At 50.8% G+C, this 21,862-nt stretch overlaps 1 protein-coding gene across 19 annotated transcripts in view; it reads left to right on the top strand.

Annotated features, from left to right (window-relative positions):
- MAPT (microtubule associated protein tau) overlaps positions 1–20,285 on the top strand; it is a 51,638-nt gene extending 31,353 nt beyond the window's left edge. For 3 of the 19 annotated variants that reach the window (XM_049800843.1, XM_049800838.1, XM_049800839.1), the window contains 11 exons: positions 634–1,548; positions 4,110–4,165; positions 5,399–5,578; positions 6,825–6,957; positions 7,590–7,640; positions 8,100–8,365; positions 11,666–11,758; positions 11,906–11,998; positions 15,700–15,781; positions 16,416–16,528; positions 19,252–20,285. In XM_049800843.1, coding sequence (XP_049656800.1) covers positions 634–1,548; positions 4,110–4,165; positions 5,399–5,578; positions 6,825–6,957; positions 7,590–7,640; positions 8,100–8,365; positions 11,666–11,758; positions 11,906–11,998; positions 15,700–15,781; positions 16,416–16,528; positions 19,252–19,467 — 2,198 coding nt within the window. In that variant the 3' untranslated portion in view covers positions 19,468–20,285. Of the gene's footprint in view, positions 1–633; positions 1,549–4,109; positions 4,166–5,398; positions 5,579–6,824; positions 6,958–7,589; positions 7,641–8,099; positions 8,366–11,665; positions 11,759–11,846; positions 11,999–15,297; positions 15,337–15,699; positions 15,782–16,415; positions 16,529–18,606; positions 18,763–19,251 lie in introns of those variants that run through there. The other 16 variants (XM_049800851.1, XM_049800850.1, XM_049800855.1 and 13 more) reach the window with 14 other exon arrangements.
- Positions 20,286–21,862: the final 1,577 nt, after the last annotated feature.

The following is a 21,862-nucleotide window of genomic DNA, read 5'->3' as shown; positions in this document are numbered from 1 at the left end:
AGTGCTCTTCCCCAAGCTCATTAGTGATAGAAATGATCTGGAGAACAAAGCAGAGATGGTTTGAGCTCTGGGAGGATGTAACTGGTGCCATGTCTGCATGAGCATTTCCTGCAAGGGAGGAGAAGACTGTAGGGATTTTGTAAGCCCTTGAAGGAGGGAGGGTGTCTGGCCTGTTTTGTTTGGGCCCTTGAGGCAAGAAGAGGTGGCCACTGACTAGCAGACTGATGGTCCAGTGGTGGTGGTAGATTAGAAAATGGGTGTATTCTTGGCTTCTGAAAACTTCTATAACTAAACCAGCTCATGTACCACAGGTGTGGCAGATGTTGGCCTTTATGGCATATGCCTGGGATACCGCAGCCACCTCCGAGACTGGGTCCAGGGAGGAGTCTCGTCTCCCACCCACTGTGGCTGTCACTGTTCCTGATTCCTATGGGTATCAGAGTTTCTTTAAAGGCAAAAGCCACTATAGAAGTGAGTTGTCTATTCAATGGGATGATGTGGGACTTGCTTTTTTCCTCTAGACTGATAGTAGAAATCCTTAGTCTCTCTTCAGCATTACATGTCTGACTACTTATTTGACATGCCTATGCTAATTGTTTGCCCATGCTTTGTACTCTGCGCCTTCAACTTCAGGGGAGCCAAGCTCTCCAAAGCTACAACCTGGCCCTCAGGAGCATGTGGGAGATGCAATAAAAAGAGAAAGCCAGCCCACAAAGCAGGTAGCTGGCGTTCTTCAGCAGCCTCTTCTGTCGCATGAAACGAAGGCTACAACGGCAGCTCCTACCAGAATCGAGGTCACCATCCCAATACCCCTGGATATGTACCAAGACTCCAGAGCATCTGAAGGCAACAATGAGTTGTGGGATCATCGAGGCAGAGAAGGCATTGGTGTGGATCCAGCACCGGCAACAGAGCTAGGTTGTGATGTGCGCACTGAGGGGTTGGCAGGAGCAGGTGGCACAGATGACTCCCATATTAAAGATGGGCCATCTCCTTTATATACCAGAGCTCCATTAAAAGAAGATGCTAGTGGACGGGAAAGAGATGAGGACCGTGATATTGATGAAACTTCTGAACAGGATTTGCTTTCCCTGGTGGGAAAACATGTTTCATCAGAACCTGAAATGGGCTCGTGTCCAGCAATAGCCAAGAAAGCCCTTGAAGAATATGCCTTTGAAGAAAACGAGTCCAAAGATGTCCTCAGAGACATCCCAAAAAAGGCAGTTCTTGTTGAAACTGAATCACATAAAGCAGGAGAGGACCAAGAGGAGAGGAGACAGCCATTGAAGGGAGAGGATGACACACATGTCACCCCACCAAAGCCTTCTGAAATCATCTCCGAGAAAGAAGCTGAACCCAGGGAGGGAGAAGATTCTGGACCCTTGTTAGAAACAGCCAAACTCCCTGTTGAGTTAAAAGATGACATGGAAGACAAAGATGCTCCTTTGGAAGAGGCTGTGCCGGATACAGGAGGACGCCGGACGCCCAAGAAGAAACTCTGTGCTCATGTTGCAGATAAAGCCGTCAGTCGTGTCCCTCTCCTAAAAGGTGTGTGCAACGTTTGCCTGCCCTGAGCTCACATTGCCGGTGGCTTGCTCACGACAAGGCTGCCTGAACCAGTACTTCAGCTTGCTGCCACCTCTCAAATCCTGCTGCTTGGGAAATGGCCTGGACCTTTGCTGTGAACTGATCTACAAAGTGCCGCTGCTTCTCCCTCCCCCTCCTTCCCTCTTTATTTTAATCCTGGTTGTCCTGGCATACTTGCCAGACCCTTATGCTTCGGTTTTGCGTCCCTTGCATGGTGCTGGCGTGTCCCCGATCATGCTTTGTTCACCTGTTTTTGTTTTGATTTCATTGGATCTGTGGGGTGGGCACCTTAACTCACACCTGGCACCTTCCCAGAGAAGATGAAGACTGGATGGACGTTGTTCTGGCATGTTGGAGTGGGGCTGACCCGGCGCACGCTGCAGCTTGTTCCAGCAAGACACGTGCCATCTGGTTTGCATGTGTCCACTGTCCGGTCCAATAACTCTTTGTATTGGCTTTCCTAAAGAGGAGGGAGGAGGAAAAAGACAAGTGAGATGGCAGGTCTAACCACGGAAAAGGCCTCACATTGCTCCTGTTTCTTGTACTTTTCCATTAAATGTCCACTACTGACTGCTGTGGGAGGCAAGGTCTACAGCTAGCTGGACCTTTGCCCACTGCAGGGCATATCTGATGCTCTTACAAAGCATCTTGCTCTGATCCTAGTTCTGGATGATGTGTCCCTGGGTGGTCCAACGCGATGGCTGTATTTGGGGTGTTCTGCCAGAGCTGCCTGTGTGTGTGGAGGCCTAGCTCTTGGGTACATCTAACAGCATGTGTGTCTCTAGGCTAGGCTAGGCTGGAAGGGCAGTCAGACCCTGGAGCTGCCCTGCTCATGCAGCAGTCTCAGTCTTGGCTGTCTTGGGTGAAGGTCTGAGGTCACCGCTGAATGCACGAGCATCCCTGCCAACAGAGGAGCTCTTAGACCTTTTCTTTCTCCAGGAGCTATTTTCCACCTTTACTAGGGGTCAGAGGAGTGTCGCTAGGGCCCCTGCTCCGTGGCCAAATGCAGGTTTTGCAGTGACTGGTGTTAATAAGCTAGGGCAGCAGGACACACGTTAAAACCCATCGGTCTCTCACCATGTTGTACCTCAGCTCTGGCTGTCCAGGGCCTGGCCTGGGGGAAGCTCTTCCTTTCACCCCAGTGCTGCATCACAAAAGCTGGGTGCTTCCATTAGCCTGGAAATCCTGCTCTGGTTTGCAGCAGAGAGAGTATGCTCTTTGCTGCGCAGGGTTCATGAAGAAATTGTTGATGTAGCTTTTTCCATTGGAGCTAAAGCTCATAACATATTTCTTGTTGTTCACTACCTAATAAGCCAGCAGGAAGCTTCGCACATGTGCTGCAGGGCATTGGCATGGCTTGCTATCGCGTGCATCAGAGCCTGAAAATGATGGTGGGATGGGGATACATTGCCCAGAATCTACCAGTTTCTGATTCAATGGGAGGAATTTCTTTAATTACTTAATGATCTTTTCCTTCAAAGGCAGAGAGACTTTGTGGCTGTTCAGCTCCAGCCTTGCTCCAGTCTGCAGTTTAACTGAATTTGGGAAGGGTAGTGCATCCAGCAGCTCTGGGAGTGGCTGCTGGGATGGGTCAGTGCTGGATTAACAACACTGTTCATGCCACTAGGAAACGGCTGACCTCCCAGGACAAATTTCCAAAACACTGGGGAGAATATCAGCAGCTTTTCCTCCCAGATTAGGGTGGAATTAGCTGAAGACGGGGAAAAGGGGCTTTGTTAGGAGTGCCTTACAGAAAAAATGTTACTTTCTCCCTGTTTCTAATCTCCTAATTAGCAATACCGCAGTCTGTTGTGCTTGTAGACTAATGGGACAAAACACTGAAATATTGTCAGAGTCACTGTAAGCTTGATACAAATCAAGTAGGACAACAGCTAAAACCTTAAGACCCTGCAGGGTCTGACCCAGATCAAAGGCAGACTGTCTTCTGGGGAAGCAGAAAGCAGTGTGTCAGGAGAGATGGGAATTAACAACAGCTGGGTATAAAAATGCTTTGCAAAGCTAACACACTGAACAACAACTTTAAATGAGATCATGGGCAACCTGGTGCTGTTAGGATTGGGGCATTCTTCAATTTTAGTTTTTATTTATATGATTGGTAGAACCAATGGGTGTTTTAGAGAGGGAGACTTGTGTTTGGGGTTGAAGAGAGCTGTTCTGTCCTAAACTGAACAGATGCTACTGGAACTGAGCACAAATCTGGGCAAAATAGTCTCATGCAAACTTTGTTGCGTGTGTCTGATGCTCCAGTGATGACTAATGCACTGTTGCCTGTGCACAGGATAATCTGTTAACCCAGAAAGAATGTGTTTATGATGTGGAACTATTTCTGCAAGAAATGAGTGACTTTGTAATATTTCTAAGAATAGTATTTAATTTAAAGGAGAGCAGGAATATGGAACACCCACCCAGCATGCATGTTGCTGTAGCTCAGGCATTATCATCTCTCCAGAGTTTGCTGACCAGTCCCAAGAAGTGTAACTCTGTGTGTTTCCATTTGCCAGGTCGTATTGACAGCAAAGACAAGGAAGGGACTGAAGCTGAGGAAAAGAAACCGAAGGTAAGCTAAAAAACAAAACCAGAGGTAACATCAACTCACTACATGCCGTGCATGTTCCTGACTCCCTCTCCTGCTCTCCTGGATGGTGGTTGTGCCTCTTAGGAAACTTTGCCATTATCTTCCATTCTTCCATCTGTCTTTCAAGAGTGGTTTTATTTTTCCTTCCCTCACCCTGGTTTGGATGGTGCAATCCATGGTGATCTTTGAGGGCGAGGAAGTGAACCAAATCTAAAACAAACATGTGGCTCATGGGGTGGGCGAGTAGTTAGAGAAATCATTTTCTCAGGCTGAGACCGGAAAGCATACAGCTGGCTTTACTGGGGCAAACTGGTGCAAAAGCAAACTCAAAAGTGCATTGGGCTGTATTGGGGACAAGCAGCATAACAGTGAAAAAAGCAAGACGTAATTAAAAAAATTAAATAATCTAGGCCTTTCAGATGCTGTGTTCTGGGTGAGGAACAAGAGATTAATAATGGGTAAATTCCGGAAGTTTAAAGATATCTGTTACACTGCTAATTTGGAGGAGGTTTAGTTCAGCTGGCCATTAGCCTGGCTAGAGCCTGGGTGAGATAATGGACAAGCTGATGGACAATTTAGTGGGTGAAAATTAAAGGGGAGGAATATAATTGTTTTCAAACCATGTGAAATCAGGTCTTTCCCTAGGGAGGTTTGGCAGGGTTGTATCAGGCCTGGCTTTTGACATGATAGCAAGCAATCTTCTAGATAAAAACCAGTGATCCGTTATTGACAAAGCAGGTACGAGGGAGTTGAGAGACCTGGGAGCAGTCATATTCATCTCCCAGAAATGCTGGTGTTGATATTGCTGTACCTGCACCATCTTTGCCAGTGGAGCACATAGAGAGTTTGGGAGTAAATAGAGCAGTTCAGATGGTAAAACGTGCCACTGGTGTGGAGGGCAGTGGCAAGGGCAGGCTGTTACAGGGTGGCACTTACCCCAGGAAGGGGCTTGGGTGTTGCTGCACCCTGTGGGAAGAACAGAGCTTAGGTATCCCATACTTGCTGGTGCAGCCATGGGACCCTGGTAGTGCCCTGGGCCCTGTAGCTCTTGCCCAGCTCTGTGCTGCAGGGAGAGGGCAGTACCAGCCATTGCCTGTCCCACACCCAGTTCTGTATTGCACCTTCTAATCCTATTTAATGTCGGTGATCCCCTTTTGTTTCCGTCCCATACTGATTTTTTTTTTGTTCCAATTTTATTTTGTTTCCATGTTTAAGAAATCCTCACCTTCCACTGCCAAACCCCCAGGCGATAGACCCTCCATCCCCCCCCAACGACACACCTCCTCTAGCACAACCCCTTCGAAAACACCCTCCAGCCCTGCTTCCACCTCTAAACGAGTCTCTTCTGTCACATCCCGACCTGCCAGTACAGGAATGCAAGAAACGAAAGCCAAGGTAAGGAAATGAGATGTGAGAGAGGCAAAGCTGCCTTGGGGAATACCTTAAGGCATTCCCAACAGGTCTGATGGATAGTACTTGACTGGGCAGTCTCTTATTCAGTGGAGAGGGTGGGATGTGCTTCCCCTTCACCTTCCAGTGGCCATGGCCAGACTTGGCTCTAGTTTTGGTGTTTGAAGCAACCAGGTCTGTCTCACCAGCATGTAGGCCCCTTGCTCTGTGTTATGGCAAAAATATCTCATTGCTGCAGGGTGTTACCTGGTGTCCCTGAGGCATTTCCAGGTCCCTTTATGGTCTTTCATGTTCTTTGTTGTTTTGCAGCTTTCTGCTATGTTTTATGGGTGTGTTGGCTGTAAACAGCAGATGCATTTGTAATGTGCTGGAGCCAGATCTGCCAGGTGCTACACAGAGAATAGGAGATGCACACACATCCGTGGCTTATTCTGCAATGTAAAAAGTAGCTTGGAGTTTCTTTAGGCATACAAATACACCCGTGGTGAGGGAAAGAGCAGAGATTTCAGGCCACGGACAATGAGATATGGTTTCACTGTGACAGGGATTGTGATGGCTCTGCTCTGGTTCCCTGCTGCCTTGGGACCAGTCAGCTTGTAAATTGTCACTTGCATGTTTTTCATAAGCTTTTGTAAACAGACCAGCATTAGAAAGCGATAGATTTGGGGAGGCTTTTCTGCAGGGTCAGAAGGCAATAAATAGCATATTGCTATTTACATGCCATTACAGATTATGTACATGTTACCATAGTGTATTACAGGTGAGGATAAAGGAGGTGCTTCTCTTTGTTTGGAGTCTGGGACTGTACTCCTGAATAGAGCCTCTGGTCTAGTCAATGAATTTATTTATCTTTGGTACAAAATTTTAGCAGGACAGGAGAAACAGAACAATGAAATTTAGAGAACAGACAAAGGAGTTGAATATACTTTTTAACCAGCTCTGAGTGTGCAGTGAATAATGTAGCTGAAGCTAAGAGCTTAGATGGGAGAACAGCACAGCTACTCTGCCAGCCCACAAGTGACTGTGCAGCGGTTGTGGTAGGCGCTGTGATGGGAGACAGGGTGTGAACGGGCACATCGCAGATGCCTGCATGTGGGGAAACCCATGGGAGCTCCTGTGGGCTGTCAGGCTACGAAGCGGGAGGGTCTCATGTGGCTCTGATCCATGAGGGGCGATAGCCCATCCCTGGGCAGATCTCCCCTACATCAGCCTTTTCCCCTTGCGTCCCCAGGGCCCGGAGATGAGAGGTGGCACGAAGACGGCCACGCCGCGATCTGCAGCTGGGCAGGCTCAGAGGAACTCAACCAATGCCACGCGCATCCCAGCAAAGACGCCCACGGCCCCCAAGACGCCTCCCAGCTCCGGTAAGTGATGGTGACGCCTTCCCATGGTGTCTCTGACTCTAGAGGCTCTGCTTTTGTGGTGCTCCCAGGCTCTCCTTGCAATTATGTGGGGGTAGTGAACAGATTTGCCCCAGTGCAGGCTGGGGTCATGCACAGCACTAAGCATGGGCACGGCCAGCAGGCTGAGGTCTGCGTGGTGATTCAGAGCTGCTCAGCCTTGTCACAGGGCTGTGGGTGCAGAGCTAGGGACAATTCCTCTGAAGTGAGCCTTTCTGGATGCTGCTTTATCTGGTCTGTTCCTACAGTTGCCAGTGTGTAGGAGATAGCAGTTGCTTTATTGCTTTGGGATTTCCTCCAATTTGGAAGATTTAGGCACCTCCATTTTTTTAATCCATCTATTCCTTTTCTCTTGGCAATACTTCACAAAGACCAGGGGCAAGAGGATCAATTCTTCGATTGCAGGAATGGAGATTAGCCCATTATTCTCAGAGAAGAAAACCCCAGAAAGCATCAGGCATTGTGAATTTCTATTAAAATGGTGCATTTCACTGAATATGTATATTTTTCATACTTAACCAGAGCTGCATAAAACCTTAAATCAATTACATTTCCAGCTTTATTATGTTTAAGCATCTTTGTCATTCATTAAACAGGCAGAAAGGAGCAGAAAAAACCACCTCCTGCAGCAGCAAAGTCTGAGAAAGGTGATGTTTAAGGGTTTTCTTTTCTTCTTCCATTTCTTTTCAAACTGGGGACAGTTCTAAGCTGCTCAGTGATCAGCCTTATTTAATTACATAAAATAATTTTGTAAAAATGCTTCCAAATTTCTAATAGAAAAGCGGTTTCATTTGAGTGTCTTTTGTCTGTAATTTGTCATGCATGCTACTGTCACGCTCGGGTGGGGAGTCTTAACAATGATGCAGACAATGAAGACCATCTTCCTTCTGAGATATTAGGAAATTGCCTTAATCACAGTTTTCACTTCGAAATGAAGTAGAAGAAAGTGCAGCCATCTCCCCCCTACTGATGGTCTGCACTAGGAGTAGTGGGTGGGCCCTGGGACCAGGCAGATGAACCCCATAAAGGCAGGCAGTGAGTGGGGAAGGGATTGCGTACCCAGTTTGCTTATCCTGAGCTTGCCTCCCTCTGTCTGCAAACTTCAGGTGAGCAGCCAAAGTCTGGAGACAGAAGCGGTTACAGCAGTCCCGGCTCCCCCGGGACTCCAGGCAGCCGTTCCCGCACTCCCTCTCTGCCCACCCCACCAGCCAGGGAGCCCAAGAAGGTGGCAGTGGTTCGCACACCACCGAAATCTCCTGCTTCTGCCAAGAGCCGCATCCAGCCGTCAGCCGCACCCATGCCTGATCTGAAAAATGTGAAGTCCAAAATTGGCTCAACTGAAAACCTGAAGCACCAGCCTGGAGGTGGCAAGGTAAATGTGGACTCTGCTTTCCAGGAGCCTGTCTGTAGGGACAGTGGGTGCTTGACACTGCATCTGGGAGGGGAGAGCCCTCCCTGGAGCAGCAGCAGCCCAGCTGGGGCCAGAGATACAGCAGTGGGCAGCCAAGCTTCAGCTGATCTCCAGCCTGATTCTGATTTTAAAGTTTTTTGGGTTGATTGGGTTGGGTGCTTGTCCTGAAATTGTTTGCCTGGCTTAGTGCAGCAAAGCTGTCCTGCAGAGAGGACTGCAGAGAGCTTGTGATGTGGCTTTCATGGGGTGGTAGGTCAACGTATGGACTGGCTGCTAGGAGAATGACATTCCCTTGTGGTGTCCAGTTAGGGAGAGCAAATTGTGACCTGAAGCCCTAAAGAGTCGCAGGATCAGGGTTCTGTTTCTGAATCCTATACTGTGTGATCTGGAGCAGTCCTTTCAATGCTGCCTCCATTTCTTCATTAGCGAGCAGACAGGATGGTCTCCTCCCTGTGAGGGTCCCAGGCTCGGCACATTTTTCAGAACGTTGGGATTTTGGATCCAACTCTGTTGCAAGGTTTTGGATTGCATTCTGCAATCAGGCACTGTCTTGCTATATGATGCAGTGTGGCAAGGCCAGAACTGGTGGCACTATTATCCTTTCAACCACTAGTACTTTTCACTCCCAGAGAGGCTGTTTCACAAGCAACAAAGTGAACTCCATGCTCCAGGTGCTTGGGAACGAGGGTCTCGGGTTAAATTTTGCAAGTCCAGCAGAGGAGAGTTTGGGTGAAGGAGTGATGTGAGCTAATTCATCCATGCAGCCCCAAGAGCAGCAGTGTGTGGTTACACGGCTCCAGCTGTGGTATTGGCTGCTCAGCACCCATCTGAACCCCTCTGCACTGCTGCGTTGCGCTGTGTGGCCATGTCCTGAGGCTTTTATAAAATCCTCCTTGCTGTGTGGGTGGAGATGTGAAAGCACCTGGTTCCTTTGGCTGGTGAAGGCCTGGTGGCTCTTATACAGATTTTAAATGACAGAACTGCACATCTGATGGCTGGTGCAGTCAGGAGTCTCTGTGTGCTTGTGCTTGCTTGCCCGTAGGGGAACGCTGCCTTGCAGACCTTGCTCTGCGGCTGCTAATGCAACAGAGCCCTAACAAATCTTCCCCAAGTGTGGTGCATGCCATTTTGTGCGACTAGGTAACTACGTGGCTCTGAATGTTCAACTTTGGCATGGGGGGAGTCTTTGAGATGGCTTCTCCTCACCGTCTTAAATAGCAGCGTGCTTTACATTTCCTTTTGTGCATTTTTCGCCAGAGCTGGCGATTTAGTGGACAATGCACATTTTGCTTTGTACTACAATCCAGGGGGGCTCTGGAGCCTGGGCAGGGCTGCTCTGGCCATTGGTCATGAATAGAGCAGCATGTGTCCCTCCAGCTCCCCATGTCCCGTGGCCTCAGCCTTCCTGCCTGCTTAGCACAAGGCCTAAGTTTTTCCTGCTGTCCCCACAGAACACTCTTCTTCAGGGATTTTAGAAGGAATCCTTCCATTTACTGTAAATTGGTTAAATTGTTTGTTCTTTTAAATCCAGCTTTTAGGAGTTTTTTTTTTCTCTGTCAGGCAACATGTTTATTGTTGTCACTGAAAGAGTAAGAACAGCTGAATTCGGGACAATTCACTGCTCTTTGCAGGGAAGAATGGCTGGATGCTCTGCTGGGGATTTTGTAGGACACGAGCCTGCTCTTAGCCGAATGGTTGCAGCTGGAGCAGAACAGGCTGATTCCACAAGTTTGATTTGAGGGTGACCAGAAGATGGGGCTGGAGCCTGCTCTCCACACAGATTTCAGACTCCCAGCCTAGGGAAGCAAAGGTACATGGGGCACACACACAAGGAGTCAGCCAGGCCACTTCCAGTATTTCTGCATTGTCTGAGCACTTCTGTTGTTGCTGGATCACTGAATACTGCTCTGAGAAAGCCTGGTCTAGCAGAACTGGGTCTTGATTTGCAGGATTAGTTGATATGAACTTGGAAAACAACGCTGGAGACATGTCAACCTTGGTGCTTCTCATGCTAAAGGACCAGGGTATAGAGAGGAGCTCTCCTTGCAGCAGCAGGCAGGGGACGTGTTGAAATGGTTCCCTGCTCAGCCAGCTTTGTGGATGTTGTCATCCAAGGACTGCATGTGCAGTGTGATGTGATGCTGCTCTCTTGCAGGATGCTGTGTCTCTTTCCCTCTCATGAGGGTTGTGCTTCAGACAGGCTTTCTCCTGAGGGAGTGTAGGCCTGTGTGCCTGCTGGTTTTTACCTACAGTCACCTCTGGTTTATATTTGCGTGGGCTGTAAAGCCACTCCAGTCCGTGTAGGGGAAGGAGCAGGGACTGTCTTCATCTTTGTGTTGTCTTGAATAGCTGTTCCTGTGTGTGGGGTCACTCCAGCATAGCTGCCCTTATAAAACCCAAATAGGGAAAACAAGCCCTAAATGGAAACAGCTTCATTAGTACAAAAATCTGTGCGTGGCAGAGAAGGCAGGCAGGCTTTGGGACTGGAGGGTGAAGTGAGCATGGTATGTGGTTTCCCTGTGGCACCAAGCCATTTCCAGCCTCTTCCCCCACCTGAGATGGCGTTAGGAATATGCAGTAGAGCAGCTGCCTTTGGGGTGCTGCCCCTTTCATCTCATCTATACAGGAGTTAAGAAAACTGCAGGCATGGGACTGCATCCCTGCCAGCATTTGCTTTTTCCCTTTGTAACTGCAGAGGGAGTTTGAGCCCTGCACAGCACAGAGCTCAGGTGTTCTCTCCCAGACCGTGCTGGACACACAACTCTTGCTCTCCAGCCTGCTGCCCCAAGCCGTTTGCCCAGTTTGCTCAAGCTGCTGAAACATGAGGCCACGTATCTCTGTCCTAGAGAGGGGATGTGCTGCCCCACACAAGAGATGGAGCTGAGCAGGCATTCTTCTCTCAGCTCTATCCTTCCTCCTTCCACTGGCTCTGCTGAAGCTGAGTCTCAGAACACTGGTGGCTTCCAGCATGTTTGCTGCCCTGTTTTGTTCAGTGGAAGAAAATGGGGCGAGCTGGCTTTTTTGCTAGTGTTTCTGGCCTGGAAACCATGGCTGCTTTGCTAGCCAGGCATATCCAATCTGTATAACCTGCCCACCTCCATCTTCAGTTTCCAACCCATGAGTAGACAAATCTATGCAGCAAGCCAGAGGTTCTGCTTTGCTCTTGACGCTGGAAGGCAGGTTCCTGGTTTTAGTGATATAACGCATGGTCAAGCTTCAGATGGTCATGTTGTTTTTCACACTCTTTTCTGGCTACTAAAGGTGCAGATTATTAATAAGAAGCTGGACTTTAGCAGCGTTCAATCCAAGTGTGGCTCAAAGGATAATATCAAACACATCCCGGGAGGAGGCAGTGTGAGTACCTTCACACTTTCAATGCACTGTAATAGTTCTTATTATAAGTGGCATGTTGTATACACTAAACCACCGATGCTATCTGCAGCGACCCTGCCGTCAGATAGCTATTGGTGACGTGCAATGACTCTTTTCTGGCTACCAAAGGTGCAGATTGTTAATAAGAAGTTGGACTTTAGCAGCGTTCAATCCAGGTGTGGCTCAAAGGATAATATCAAACACATCCCAGGAGGAGGCAGTGTGAGTACCTTCACACTTTGAATGCACTGTAATAATCCTTATTATTAGTGGCATGTTGTATACACTAAATTGCCAATGCTATCTGCAGCGACCCTGCTGTCAGATAGCGATTGGTGACGTGCTGTCATTTAACCCCATTAACCCAAAAGACATGGTTAGATGAACCCTAACAAGTCCTGTACATGCCTGTCATGGACAGAACTAACTGACCTGTGTAGAAACCATGTCTGTTACAAAACATCCTGGTAACTCGATGGTTTTACACTACCTGGAAGGCTTAATGCCTCATTGTCTGCAGGATGGGTGGCCTCTAGCAGACAGTGACGTAGTTGCTGATGCAGTAGATGGATAGATTTATAAGCAAACACAGTCCTCGTTGCTTAATGTACTGCTAAATTGCACATGACTCTGCATAACACGTGAAAGCGCAGGTTCCTGCCCATTCCCATCAGGCAAGTATGATCCATGCAAATATTTAGCTTCTCCTTGCTAATGAAATGTGTCTGGCAGTGCCCATGGAGGCTGAGCCTAAAGTAATATTGAGTTAATTGATTTGAATGCTGGCATTTCCAGCCATTCCCAGATAAATAGCCGGACTCAGTTTTCAGTTACTGTGCCAGAAACCTGGAGAATCTCCACAGAGGTTGGCGGATTTACACCAGTCTCTCTGGAGACAGAGTTTGGGTCCAGGAAAGCTGACGGACCAAGGAAGGTGCATCACTGAGGCCCCAAACGGTGGAACCCAGGGTCTGTGGTTGCCGGGTCTGTGGTTGCCTGGTCTGTGGCCATCTGTGGAAGCTATCTGGTGCCTCTCAGATGTTCCTGATGGATTTTCTTTGTGCTGTTTTTGATCTCTATGGATGCCCTCCCTGAGAAACTGAGTATTGCAGAGGGCTTGGCACATAAGCATTGGGACATAACTGGGTTTGCAACCTCCGTCTTAAATTTGATGTCATTCTGCATTTATTTAATGGGCCAGAGGAGCTGCTTTGCGGAGGTCAGACCTCTGTGAAGCAGGTTCCATGCTTGTTCTGCTCTTTCTTATCCCAGGGTCCTGCACCAGCTGGACTGCCTGGTGCATGGTGGGACACTTGTTATGCCAGGAGTTAGTGTTCGTCACGAATCATCTGTGCTGTGGCTGGTAATTAGCTTCAGCACAGGGTGGTGAGCTCATCCTTTTCTCCCCTGAGAGCTCACACCGTGGGCAAGCGTTTGCAGCTGCAGTGGGTTAAGAATTATCTGGATTTTTGGATGGAGGTTGTCATCCCTCCTCAGGCTCTGCCAGCAATGAAAATCGTGTGATCTCTGCCTGGCTGTGTTGACACAGAAAGCAGCAGCTTAGCTCTGGGTGCGGGTGCTCAGAGCAAAGCCATGTGCTGACGTGGCCAGAGCATGGCTGCATAGGCTGTCCTGGCTGCAGAGCTGTGCCTTGGGGCTCCTCCAATAGAGGGGCAACAAAAGACTACTGGGTTTCGATGGCCGTCATGTCTTAATCCTCCACGACGCTGTCAGCAGTGACTGCTTGCCCAGCCATTGCTGCTTCAAGAGGAATAACTGTTGCTACAGTAACCTGGGGTTGGTATCTTTTTTTTTAAGCCAGTGGAGGCTCTGACAAGGTGATGCATGAGGCAAAAGTTGACCTAAGCATTGCTGAAGCTGAGAGGTGGGATCCCCAGGTCTCTGGCACTGGTTTCGCAGGCAAGCAACTCTGTGCCCCTTTTCCTTTCTTGCTAAAATGGGGAGGAGCCTTCTCTGCTCCCCAGCAGGATGGTAGGGGTTAATGGAGTCCTGTCTGTAAAAAAAGGGAACTGGAATGAGAGCAGAAAGTGTTTCAATTGCTGATTGCTTGCTCTGGAAATGGGAGGTCTTTCAGTTCCAGGTCCCCGTGGTGCCCGAATTGCTTACAAGACCCTTCAGGGTTACAGCTGGAATTAGAAAGGTGCCAGCTGTTCTTTTGGGGTCTGTTTCCTGCCTTCTGACTGAATCTAGTGCTCCTCCTGCCCAGTGCATTAAATGTGTGATCTTTCCCCAATGCTGTCTTCACGTCTGTGTCTGCGATGTGCTCCCAGACCCTAGGGTTGCTTTTCTCCCCTCTCTCTGTCTCCACTCTGTCAAATGTGCCTTTTGGTATGCATGAGCATCAGAGACAAGGCAGGCCAGCATGCACGGTGCTCTGGCTCTGTGCTGGTGGGACGATGGCACTGAGTCTCTGTTCCCCGCCTCCTTTTCCTGGCTGGATGATGGAGGGTGGAGTGTTTCTCAGAGGTGTGCACAACCACGGTTCCAGCACCTAGCTCTGAGGGTGATGGGGCTGGTGCACACAGGGCCAACATGAGAACTGAAGGATGCACCTTCACCCCGGGACTTTTGAGTTAGCACAGGGTGCTTAGGTGCGATGGAGAGTAGTGGCTACGGTGAATCCTTTGTGCTGGCTTTCGGCCACATTGATCCGCAGGCTGCCTCACTGCTTGGAAGAGTCAGCTCCTCTGCAAAGGTCCCTTTGGTGCTGGCACATCCTTCCCGAGGTTTGTAAGAGCAGCACGCCCACCGTGGTGCTTTGTGAAAACACAGAGAGCAGCATATGCTCCCCTTGTAATCCAGGCTGTTACTGAGAGCCAGACACATCCCAGTGAGTAGGAACCAACCTTGAGGTGCTGATCATGGATTTCTCCTGCACAGCCCAACTAACTACAGCAATAGCTGATTCACACACAGGTGTGAGTCCAAAACCAGGGTCCAAGGTAACTTCTGGGGGTATGGGGATGTTTTCTCACCCCCTTGTCTCCTGCTCTTGATGTAGCTGGTGTGTACGTGCTGTGGTTTGCTGTCTCTGACATGCCTGATGGTCCCAGACCTCTCCAGTCATTGGTGTTTTCCAGTGTGGTGTTTAACTGCTAACGTAACCACTAAACAGCTCCACGTTAACTGTTCCTTGTGTGTGCGTCTCGTGTAACCCAGTTGTCCGTGCACAGGAGGCCACCGGCCCCACGGCCAGGCATGCCACAGCGCCGTGGCTGGTCTTTGAATGGGGTGGTTTAAGTGGAATTGCTGGAGCCCATGTTCAGAGACATAATGGGTAAAACAAATAAAAAACCAGAGCGTAATATCATGAAATACTGTTGTGGTTCAATATATTATAATTGACATTTTAATTTATATTATGTGAACTCCTACCAGATATTTAGACTTTGCTTTGCTTTTTTTTTAACCCCTATTTCCGTTACAGCATTTTTCAGAAATGCATATTTTGGTCACTCTTTTAAAAGTTCTGTGCACATTGATCATTTCTGTTCTTTCAGTTTTTGTGGACATAAGCTTTATGTTTTACACCAGAAAAGGTATTTATTTTTTACGTTTTCTCTCTGGTATATCTCTTCCTTTTGGATGATATGTATGCAAATCTTAATTAATTACCACTCCACTTTCTCTCTCACTTAAGCACTTTAAACTTGCCTCTACTTCCCCCCTCTGTGGAGAGGTGATCTTGTGCATGCTGACATGTTAAGAGAGGCTACTGCACATGGGCATTAATGATCTCCCATTTCTGATGACAGTTTCTTTTGTATTATTAATCTTACTGGGGTTTAAGCTGTCCTTTCCCTTGAATCCAGATCAGGTGCCGGTGTGTGTTGTGCCTCCCCCTCCCCAGGTTGCCCATGGTGGCAGTAAGCTCATTGCTGTTTCATTTCTTGTACGGACAGGTTCAAATCGTTTACAAGCCAGTCGACCTGAGCCATGTGACATCCAAATGTGGTTCCCTGGGCAACATCCATCACAAACCAGGTACCCTTCGACTCTGCAGCATCCGGCAGCACTGGGTGCTGGTCCTTGGGAGCTCTCAGGCTGCATCGTGGTGTGCATCTGGAGACAGGGGGAGGGTTGGTGTAGTGCAGGGGGCGAGGGGAGGCACATGGAACAGTGACTGGAGCATCAGAGTGAGTCCTGGGGTGATGGACACTGTTCCCAGCTCCATCACTGCCAGACCCTCTCCAGTCTGCCTGACCACTTGGTAGTAGGGGAGGGATCTGGTGTGATCCACAGACACCCTTGTCTGTGCCAACACATTACTGTAAATGGGAAGTATTTAGGAATAAATAGGGGTGACTGCTGGAGTTTAGGGGAGTAAGGTTAGCTCCCTGCCCTTGGTTCTGTAAAATATTGGGATGTCTGTCTGTCAGCTCTGCACAGCATCCTTTAGAAAGTCTCTTTATCTTGGTTCCCATTTGGCCTGGCTCCTGGGTTTCCCAAATCACCATGGGGTCCCTCTTGCTGCCATTTTCCTGGTCCTCACCTTCTGCTCAGCCTCAGAGTGCTTTGGTTGAGCTGCCTCGGAGTGGCAGCTCGGACCTCAGTGCTTTCTCTCCGGCCTGCCCTGGCTGGCGCAGGAGGTAACCCAGCTCGTGCTCTTCTCTTCCAGGTGGTGGCCAGGTGGAGGTGAAATCTGAGAAACTGGACTTCAAAGATAAGGTGCAATCGAAAATCGGGTCCTTAGATAACATCAGCCATGTCCCTGGAGGAGGAAATAAAAAGGTAAAGGGGCACTGGGTCAAGAACAGGCATGCTGTTCTGCTGCAGGTATCTGTCCTGTGAGCAGGCATGCAAGCAAAGAGTGGTTGAAGTCTGGACTTGGAGAAGGTCCTGCTCACCCAGCTCATCTTTAGACCACATGGCCTCTCCTCTCTGCTTACCAGGCAGCACTTCTTCCCCAGTGCTTGAAACGATTCGCTGCCCATGTTCTAGCGTGGGGTGGTCTGTGCACGCTTGTCCTTCAGAGGACAAAAAGCACCCTGCCCAGGGACAGGCTGCTCAACCACTGCCCAGACAGCCAGCTTGCCTTCCTGCCAGTGGCTTGCTGGAGGTGGGCACAGCTGAGGGCTCCTGGGCTGCATTTGCCAACCTGGAGGACATTTGCCAGAGCACAGCTGTGGCAGAGCTGTGAGGATGGCAGTCTCTGTCCTCTTCCTGGCCCACGGCCACCTGAATGAGTGTGAATGTAAGTGATATCCTCTCCTGTGGTTTCCTGCTTTTTCTGCTGTTCTCTGAAGTTTGTGCAGAAACACGTTTGTGTGTCAAACCTTTCACATCAAGGGGAGCCACTGTCAGCAACTGCTTTTGCACTCTGTGTTGCAAATTACTCTCAGCGGCGTGGCACAAAGCTGGCAGCTCAGGGTGCTGCACAGGTGTTGGTTCCCCAGTGAAAGTGGAGCATTAAAGGCTTAGCTTTATTTAGAAAAGGTGACTTTGCAGTAGGACATCACTTCACAAGAAAGGTGATCTCATCTTACTTCAAGTCTCAGTCTCAGGTGAGACTGACCGAGTACTCTGTGTAGGGAGTGGTGTGTATTTGGGGGGATTTAAATTGAAAGACAAAAGCCAATCAGGTCAGGTGAAATACTAAACTTGGGGTGAGCTGTTCCTGCCAGAGGCTTTGACGGTGACTTCACAGTCTTAGCTAAGTGAAACACCTCTACAACCTCGCTTCAGGGACACCCAAATCCCTTGCAGGCAGGGGAGCAGGGAGATCAGGTAAGCACAGAGTTGAGACTCCAGCCTGGTGACACACATGGGTGAATTTCTCCAGGGAAGAGTGATTTTTATCTTGCTTGTTTTTCAAACACTTTTTTCTCAATGGGAGGGGAAAGTTCTGTTTCGGCTCCTGTATTTTGGCACTTTGTTCTTGGCCACGTTTTCTCTGTGCACCTCCCATCTCTTCATCTCCCAGCGGCGTGCTGGCCTCTGACTGAGGGATCGCTTGACTTCCTTACCCTTCTCTCGCTGCTGCTACGCATCAGACTGCCCTGTGCTTCACTAAGCCCATTTTCATAGTTTTTATGATTACAGTGATGATTCTTTCATATCCTGGCACATTCACTGGGCCACAGTTTGAAGAACTTGCCCTTTGGAGGGGGAATTCATTTGCAGGGGTGTGACCCAGTCACCTGCCCTCAGCCTTCCTATGTGGCAGTTGCCCATACCTTGCCTAAATCCACACCTGCAGGAGGTTGTCAGTGTAACGAGTTCAGATGCTGCCTCAGATTGCTTCCCTTGTCCAGCCCATTCCCACTGCACCTTGGCACCAGGGACCATCCTCAGGCAGTGCTACTCCAAGGTGGGATGCTCTATTTGCAGGAAGGAGACAGGACACAGTTGAGGCCCATCAACCCTCCACATAGAGCAGATGTGGGCGGCTCTGCTGCCCCTTCCCCAGCATTTCCCATGTCCCCAGTCACCTCCTTGCTCTGTGACACAGAAGATTCAGATTTGGACACACAGTCCACAGCTCTTTAGGCTGAACGCTGGTTCACGTGCCACTCCTGCACTGGGTCTGCCATGGGGAGCCGGTGTGCTCTGCCAAAGTACCTGTGCTGGCAGCATCTGCTTTCCTTTGCTGCACATGGAAAGCTTTTCTCCCTGTCTCCAAAGGCAGCTGCTGTTCTTCCTGTGAGTCAGTGAATGGCCCTGTTTTTCAGATCTTTTTCTCCCCAATTTTCTATTTCTTTTCTTATTTTTTGTCTTTTTCCTTCTGGTTGACATTTATTGGATCTTGTTTTTTGTTGCTGATGCGTTTTTTGCACCCCACCGCCCTGGGCGGGTTTCTTCACCTGTAGAGAGAGAAAGGCAAGGAAGACAAGACCCGTCCCCAGGCTGCTCGGACCCCGAGCCCAGACCCCGCTGGGCTCCAGGCCCTGGTGCTGGAGCCGCCCACCCCCCCGGAGAGCCAGCTCCCAGCCTTGCACTCGGCTGGGGAGGGCACCAGTAAGTAGCAAACCCGATCCACTTCACCTCCCTTCCCTGGCCCTTGCGCTTGCCGGGAGAGAGGGGTTTGGCTCGTGGGAGCAGCGTTTTGTGTGCCCAGCTGGGCCGTGGGTTAAGGGGCAGCATTATGCGCCATGTGGGGATCCCACCCCTTCCATAAATCTCTGCCAGGGGAGAGGGAGCAGCCCAGGTTGTGCCGTCTGAGTCCTGTGCCTGGGACCCACCGCCACACTGGGCCTGGGTGCTTGGGAAGAATTTGGCAGCATCCCGACATGCTCCAGTCCTGCCATTCCCTCCGGTTGTGCCCCTTCCCCGTGTGGGCTACTGGAAGGGACATGCCTGAGGACTGGGGGCATTGGGGGCATCAGGCCAATGAACTGAGCTTTCCTCCCAGCTGCACAATGGCAGTGACCGAGTGGACAGTTTGCAGGTAAAAACGGCCTCTCCGGATGGTGTCCCGCATCCTCCCCGCTCACCACCCTCTCCTCTCGTTGCAGATTGAGACTCATAAGCTGACTTTCCGTGAGAACGCCAAAGCCAAGACCGACCACGGCGCTGAAATCGTCTACAAGTCCCCCACCATCTCCGGAGATGCCTCCCCGCGCCGCCTTAGCAACGTCTCCTCCACCGGCAGCATCAATATGGTGGACTCCCCCCAGCTTGCCACGCTAGCCGACGAAGTGTCTGCTTCGCTGGCCAAGCAGGGCTTGTGATCGGGGCACGGCGGGCAAAGATGAGAGAAGACAAGGGAAAAAAAAAAAGAAAAGAAACAAAAATAATAATCTGGCCTTCTTCCTCTGTTCCTTTTACAGCTGCTTCCCCATCCCCTAACTGGTTAATGATTTAACCTGCTTTTACTGTTCATTCAGCTCTAGCTCCAGGACTTCAAAATCAGTGACACTATGAGGTACAAAACCTCCTCTCCCCCTGCTCCTCGGAGCGCACAGCCCATGCCCGTCCCCCACTCCCTCCCTCGTCCCCCGGCGAGGTCTCTCGCTGTCCCAGCCCTGCCTGGGGCTGCCCGCCCTGGGAAAGCGGGGAGGGGGATAGAGGGGACAGCCACAGCACGACGCTGACCTGAGCACCCCACACCGCAGCACAGGGCAGCGGGAGGTCCTCACGGGAGGGGATGTGACCTTCCCATGCTCATTACCCTAACGATGCCCGGGCTGGAGATCTGGCCTACAGGCAGCAGAGGTAGTGGGTGCTGCAGCCAGGGACTGCAGGGAGGTGCCCTCCCTTTCTGCATTAAATTTGCCTGCTGATTTGGAAGAAACCTTTTGTTTTTACCTCCGAAAGCCGAGATGTGTATGAAGATAACTGCCAGGTATCCCCTAAACCCGCTCTCAGCTCCGGCAGCTGGAGTACTGGCGAGGCCGGGGTATCCCATTGCGGAAGGGGCCCCGGATGGCCGTTCCCTTCTCCGTGGCTGTGCTGGAACCGCTGAGTGGATGAGTAGAGGCTTTTCCCTATTCCTTTGGCAGCCCCTCGTGTTGTAGAGTAGATTTGTCTGTATATGCTTGGACCGTGCCAGGGTGATTGTTTTCATAAATGAGCATGTGTTTAAAAAAAAAAATAATAATGCTGTAAGTAGTTTTGAGCTGCCCCCGCGCCGGCTCCGCCACAGCCCAGCAAGGAGGGTCCAAGGGGGGAGCTTTGCCGAGCTCCGGGTTGTGCCCAGACCTGGCGCCGATGGGGCAGCCCGGCACCGCATGTCTGCCGGGTGCGTGGGTGGGCACAGAGCCCCTGCCTTGCTCCCTGGAGAGGGCCGTGGGCTGGGAGGGTGGGCTGCGTTGGGGCTTCCCAGCTCTGCGCTGCTCTCCTGGGGCTGCGCGCCTCCCAGGGCCCGCAGTTGTTCTATGAGGGGCACTCGCAGCTCCAGCGCTGGGATGGCCCCTGGGTTTGGGTGCAGCTTGTAACATTTTTGGGTTGTTCTTTTTTTTTCCCTGCAAGGTCAGCTAAGAGATCGCGGAAGTGGCAGCTCCATGGCTCTGCTGTTCTCGTGCCGTTGGCAGCGGTAGGAGACACCCGGGAGGACGCGAGGGGCAGGCGCGAGGGCGGTTTTAGCTGGTGCCGGCTCCCCCAGGTCCCAGCCTGCGCTCGGGGGCCAGAGGCTGCTCCCTGGCACTGAATCCCCTCCCTGGGTGCTCTCCTGGTTTGCATTTGCAGCAGGTTACCCCTCATAGCGTCTCCTTCAGACAGCGCTAACCAACCCCCGGCACCAGACAGGGGAAAAGAGCTGATATACTGATTTCTTTTGCTGCTTTTGTTCCTGTGGCAACCTAGGGAGTGTGAGGGGGTGGCCCAGGGCTGCGCTGCACCCATGGCCGTCCCCTTCCTTCTACAACCAAAGAGGCTGAGGTGCGATCAGTGCAGCTCAGTGTGCGTCCTCCCTCCCTGTCTCACCCCGAGAGGCACCGGCCAAGTGGTGGGGTATTGCTGGCCGTGGCGGTGAGGGCGGAGGGGGGGCCCACAGACCGTGCACCCCGTGGGCCATGCTGCAGGGAAAGCCGTGCTTTCCCAGCAAGGGGGCCCGAAATCCTGGTCTGACTGGGTCAGCGGTTGGGGGGGGGTCGTCTCGCTGGAGCACAGGTTGTCCTTGGGATGGTGGCTGGGTGCCACCAAGGCAGTTTCAGCAGCTGTTAATTGGGGCAGAGCAGGGGTTCCTCCCTGGACAGGGCCCGCTCCCATCCTTGGCAGGAGCCGATGAACCTGCCACGCTGCTGCGGCCTTCGCTCGGCTCCACCGGGTTCTCCCGTGCAGCGCTGGGCTGCTGCTGCTGCAGGCGGGCTGGGCGGCAGCCCAAGCCGGAGGCCTGTCCAGCGCCGGAGGAAGATGGTTGTGTCTGGGGAAGATGGTGGTTTTCTCTGCAGCCCCAGGAGCTGCTTTACTGCTGGGGAGAGGCTGGTCCAGCACCAACAGGAACAGGTCAAGCGAAAGCCCACATCCAGCTTGTCACTCGCTCCGTTTCAGTTGACTCTATGATTGTAAGACTCTGTACTCCAGTCCGTGACTATCTTTGTATTGGTGTAGGATGTAGGAGCCACTGCGGTATTTTTGTCCTCTGTAAAACGAGCAAGTGGGAGAACCACCGAATGCCAGTCACCC

This window comes from Accipiter gentilis, chromosome 5, assembly GCF_929443795.1.
Source record: "Accipiter gentilis chromosome 5, bAccGen1.1, whole genome shotgun sequence".
Classification (NCBI taxonomy): Eukaryota; Metazoa; Chordata; class Aves; order Accipitriformes; family Accipitridae; genus Astur; species Astur gentilis.
Note: the sequence above shows the minus strand (reverse complement) of the source record. Positions and strands in the feature narration are given on the sequence as shown.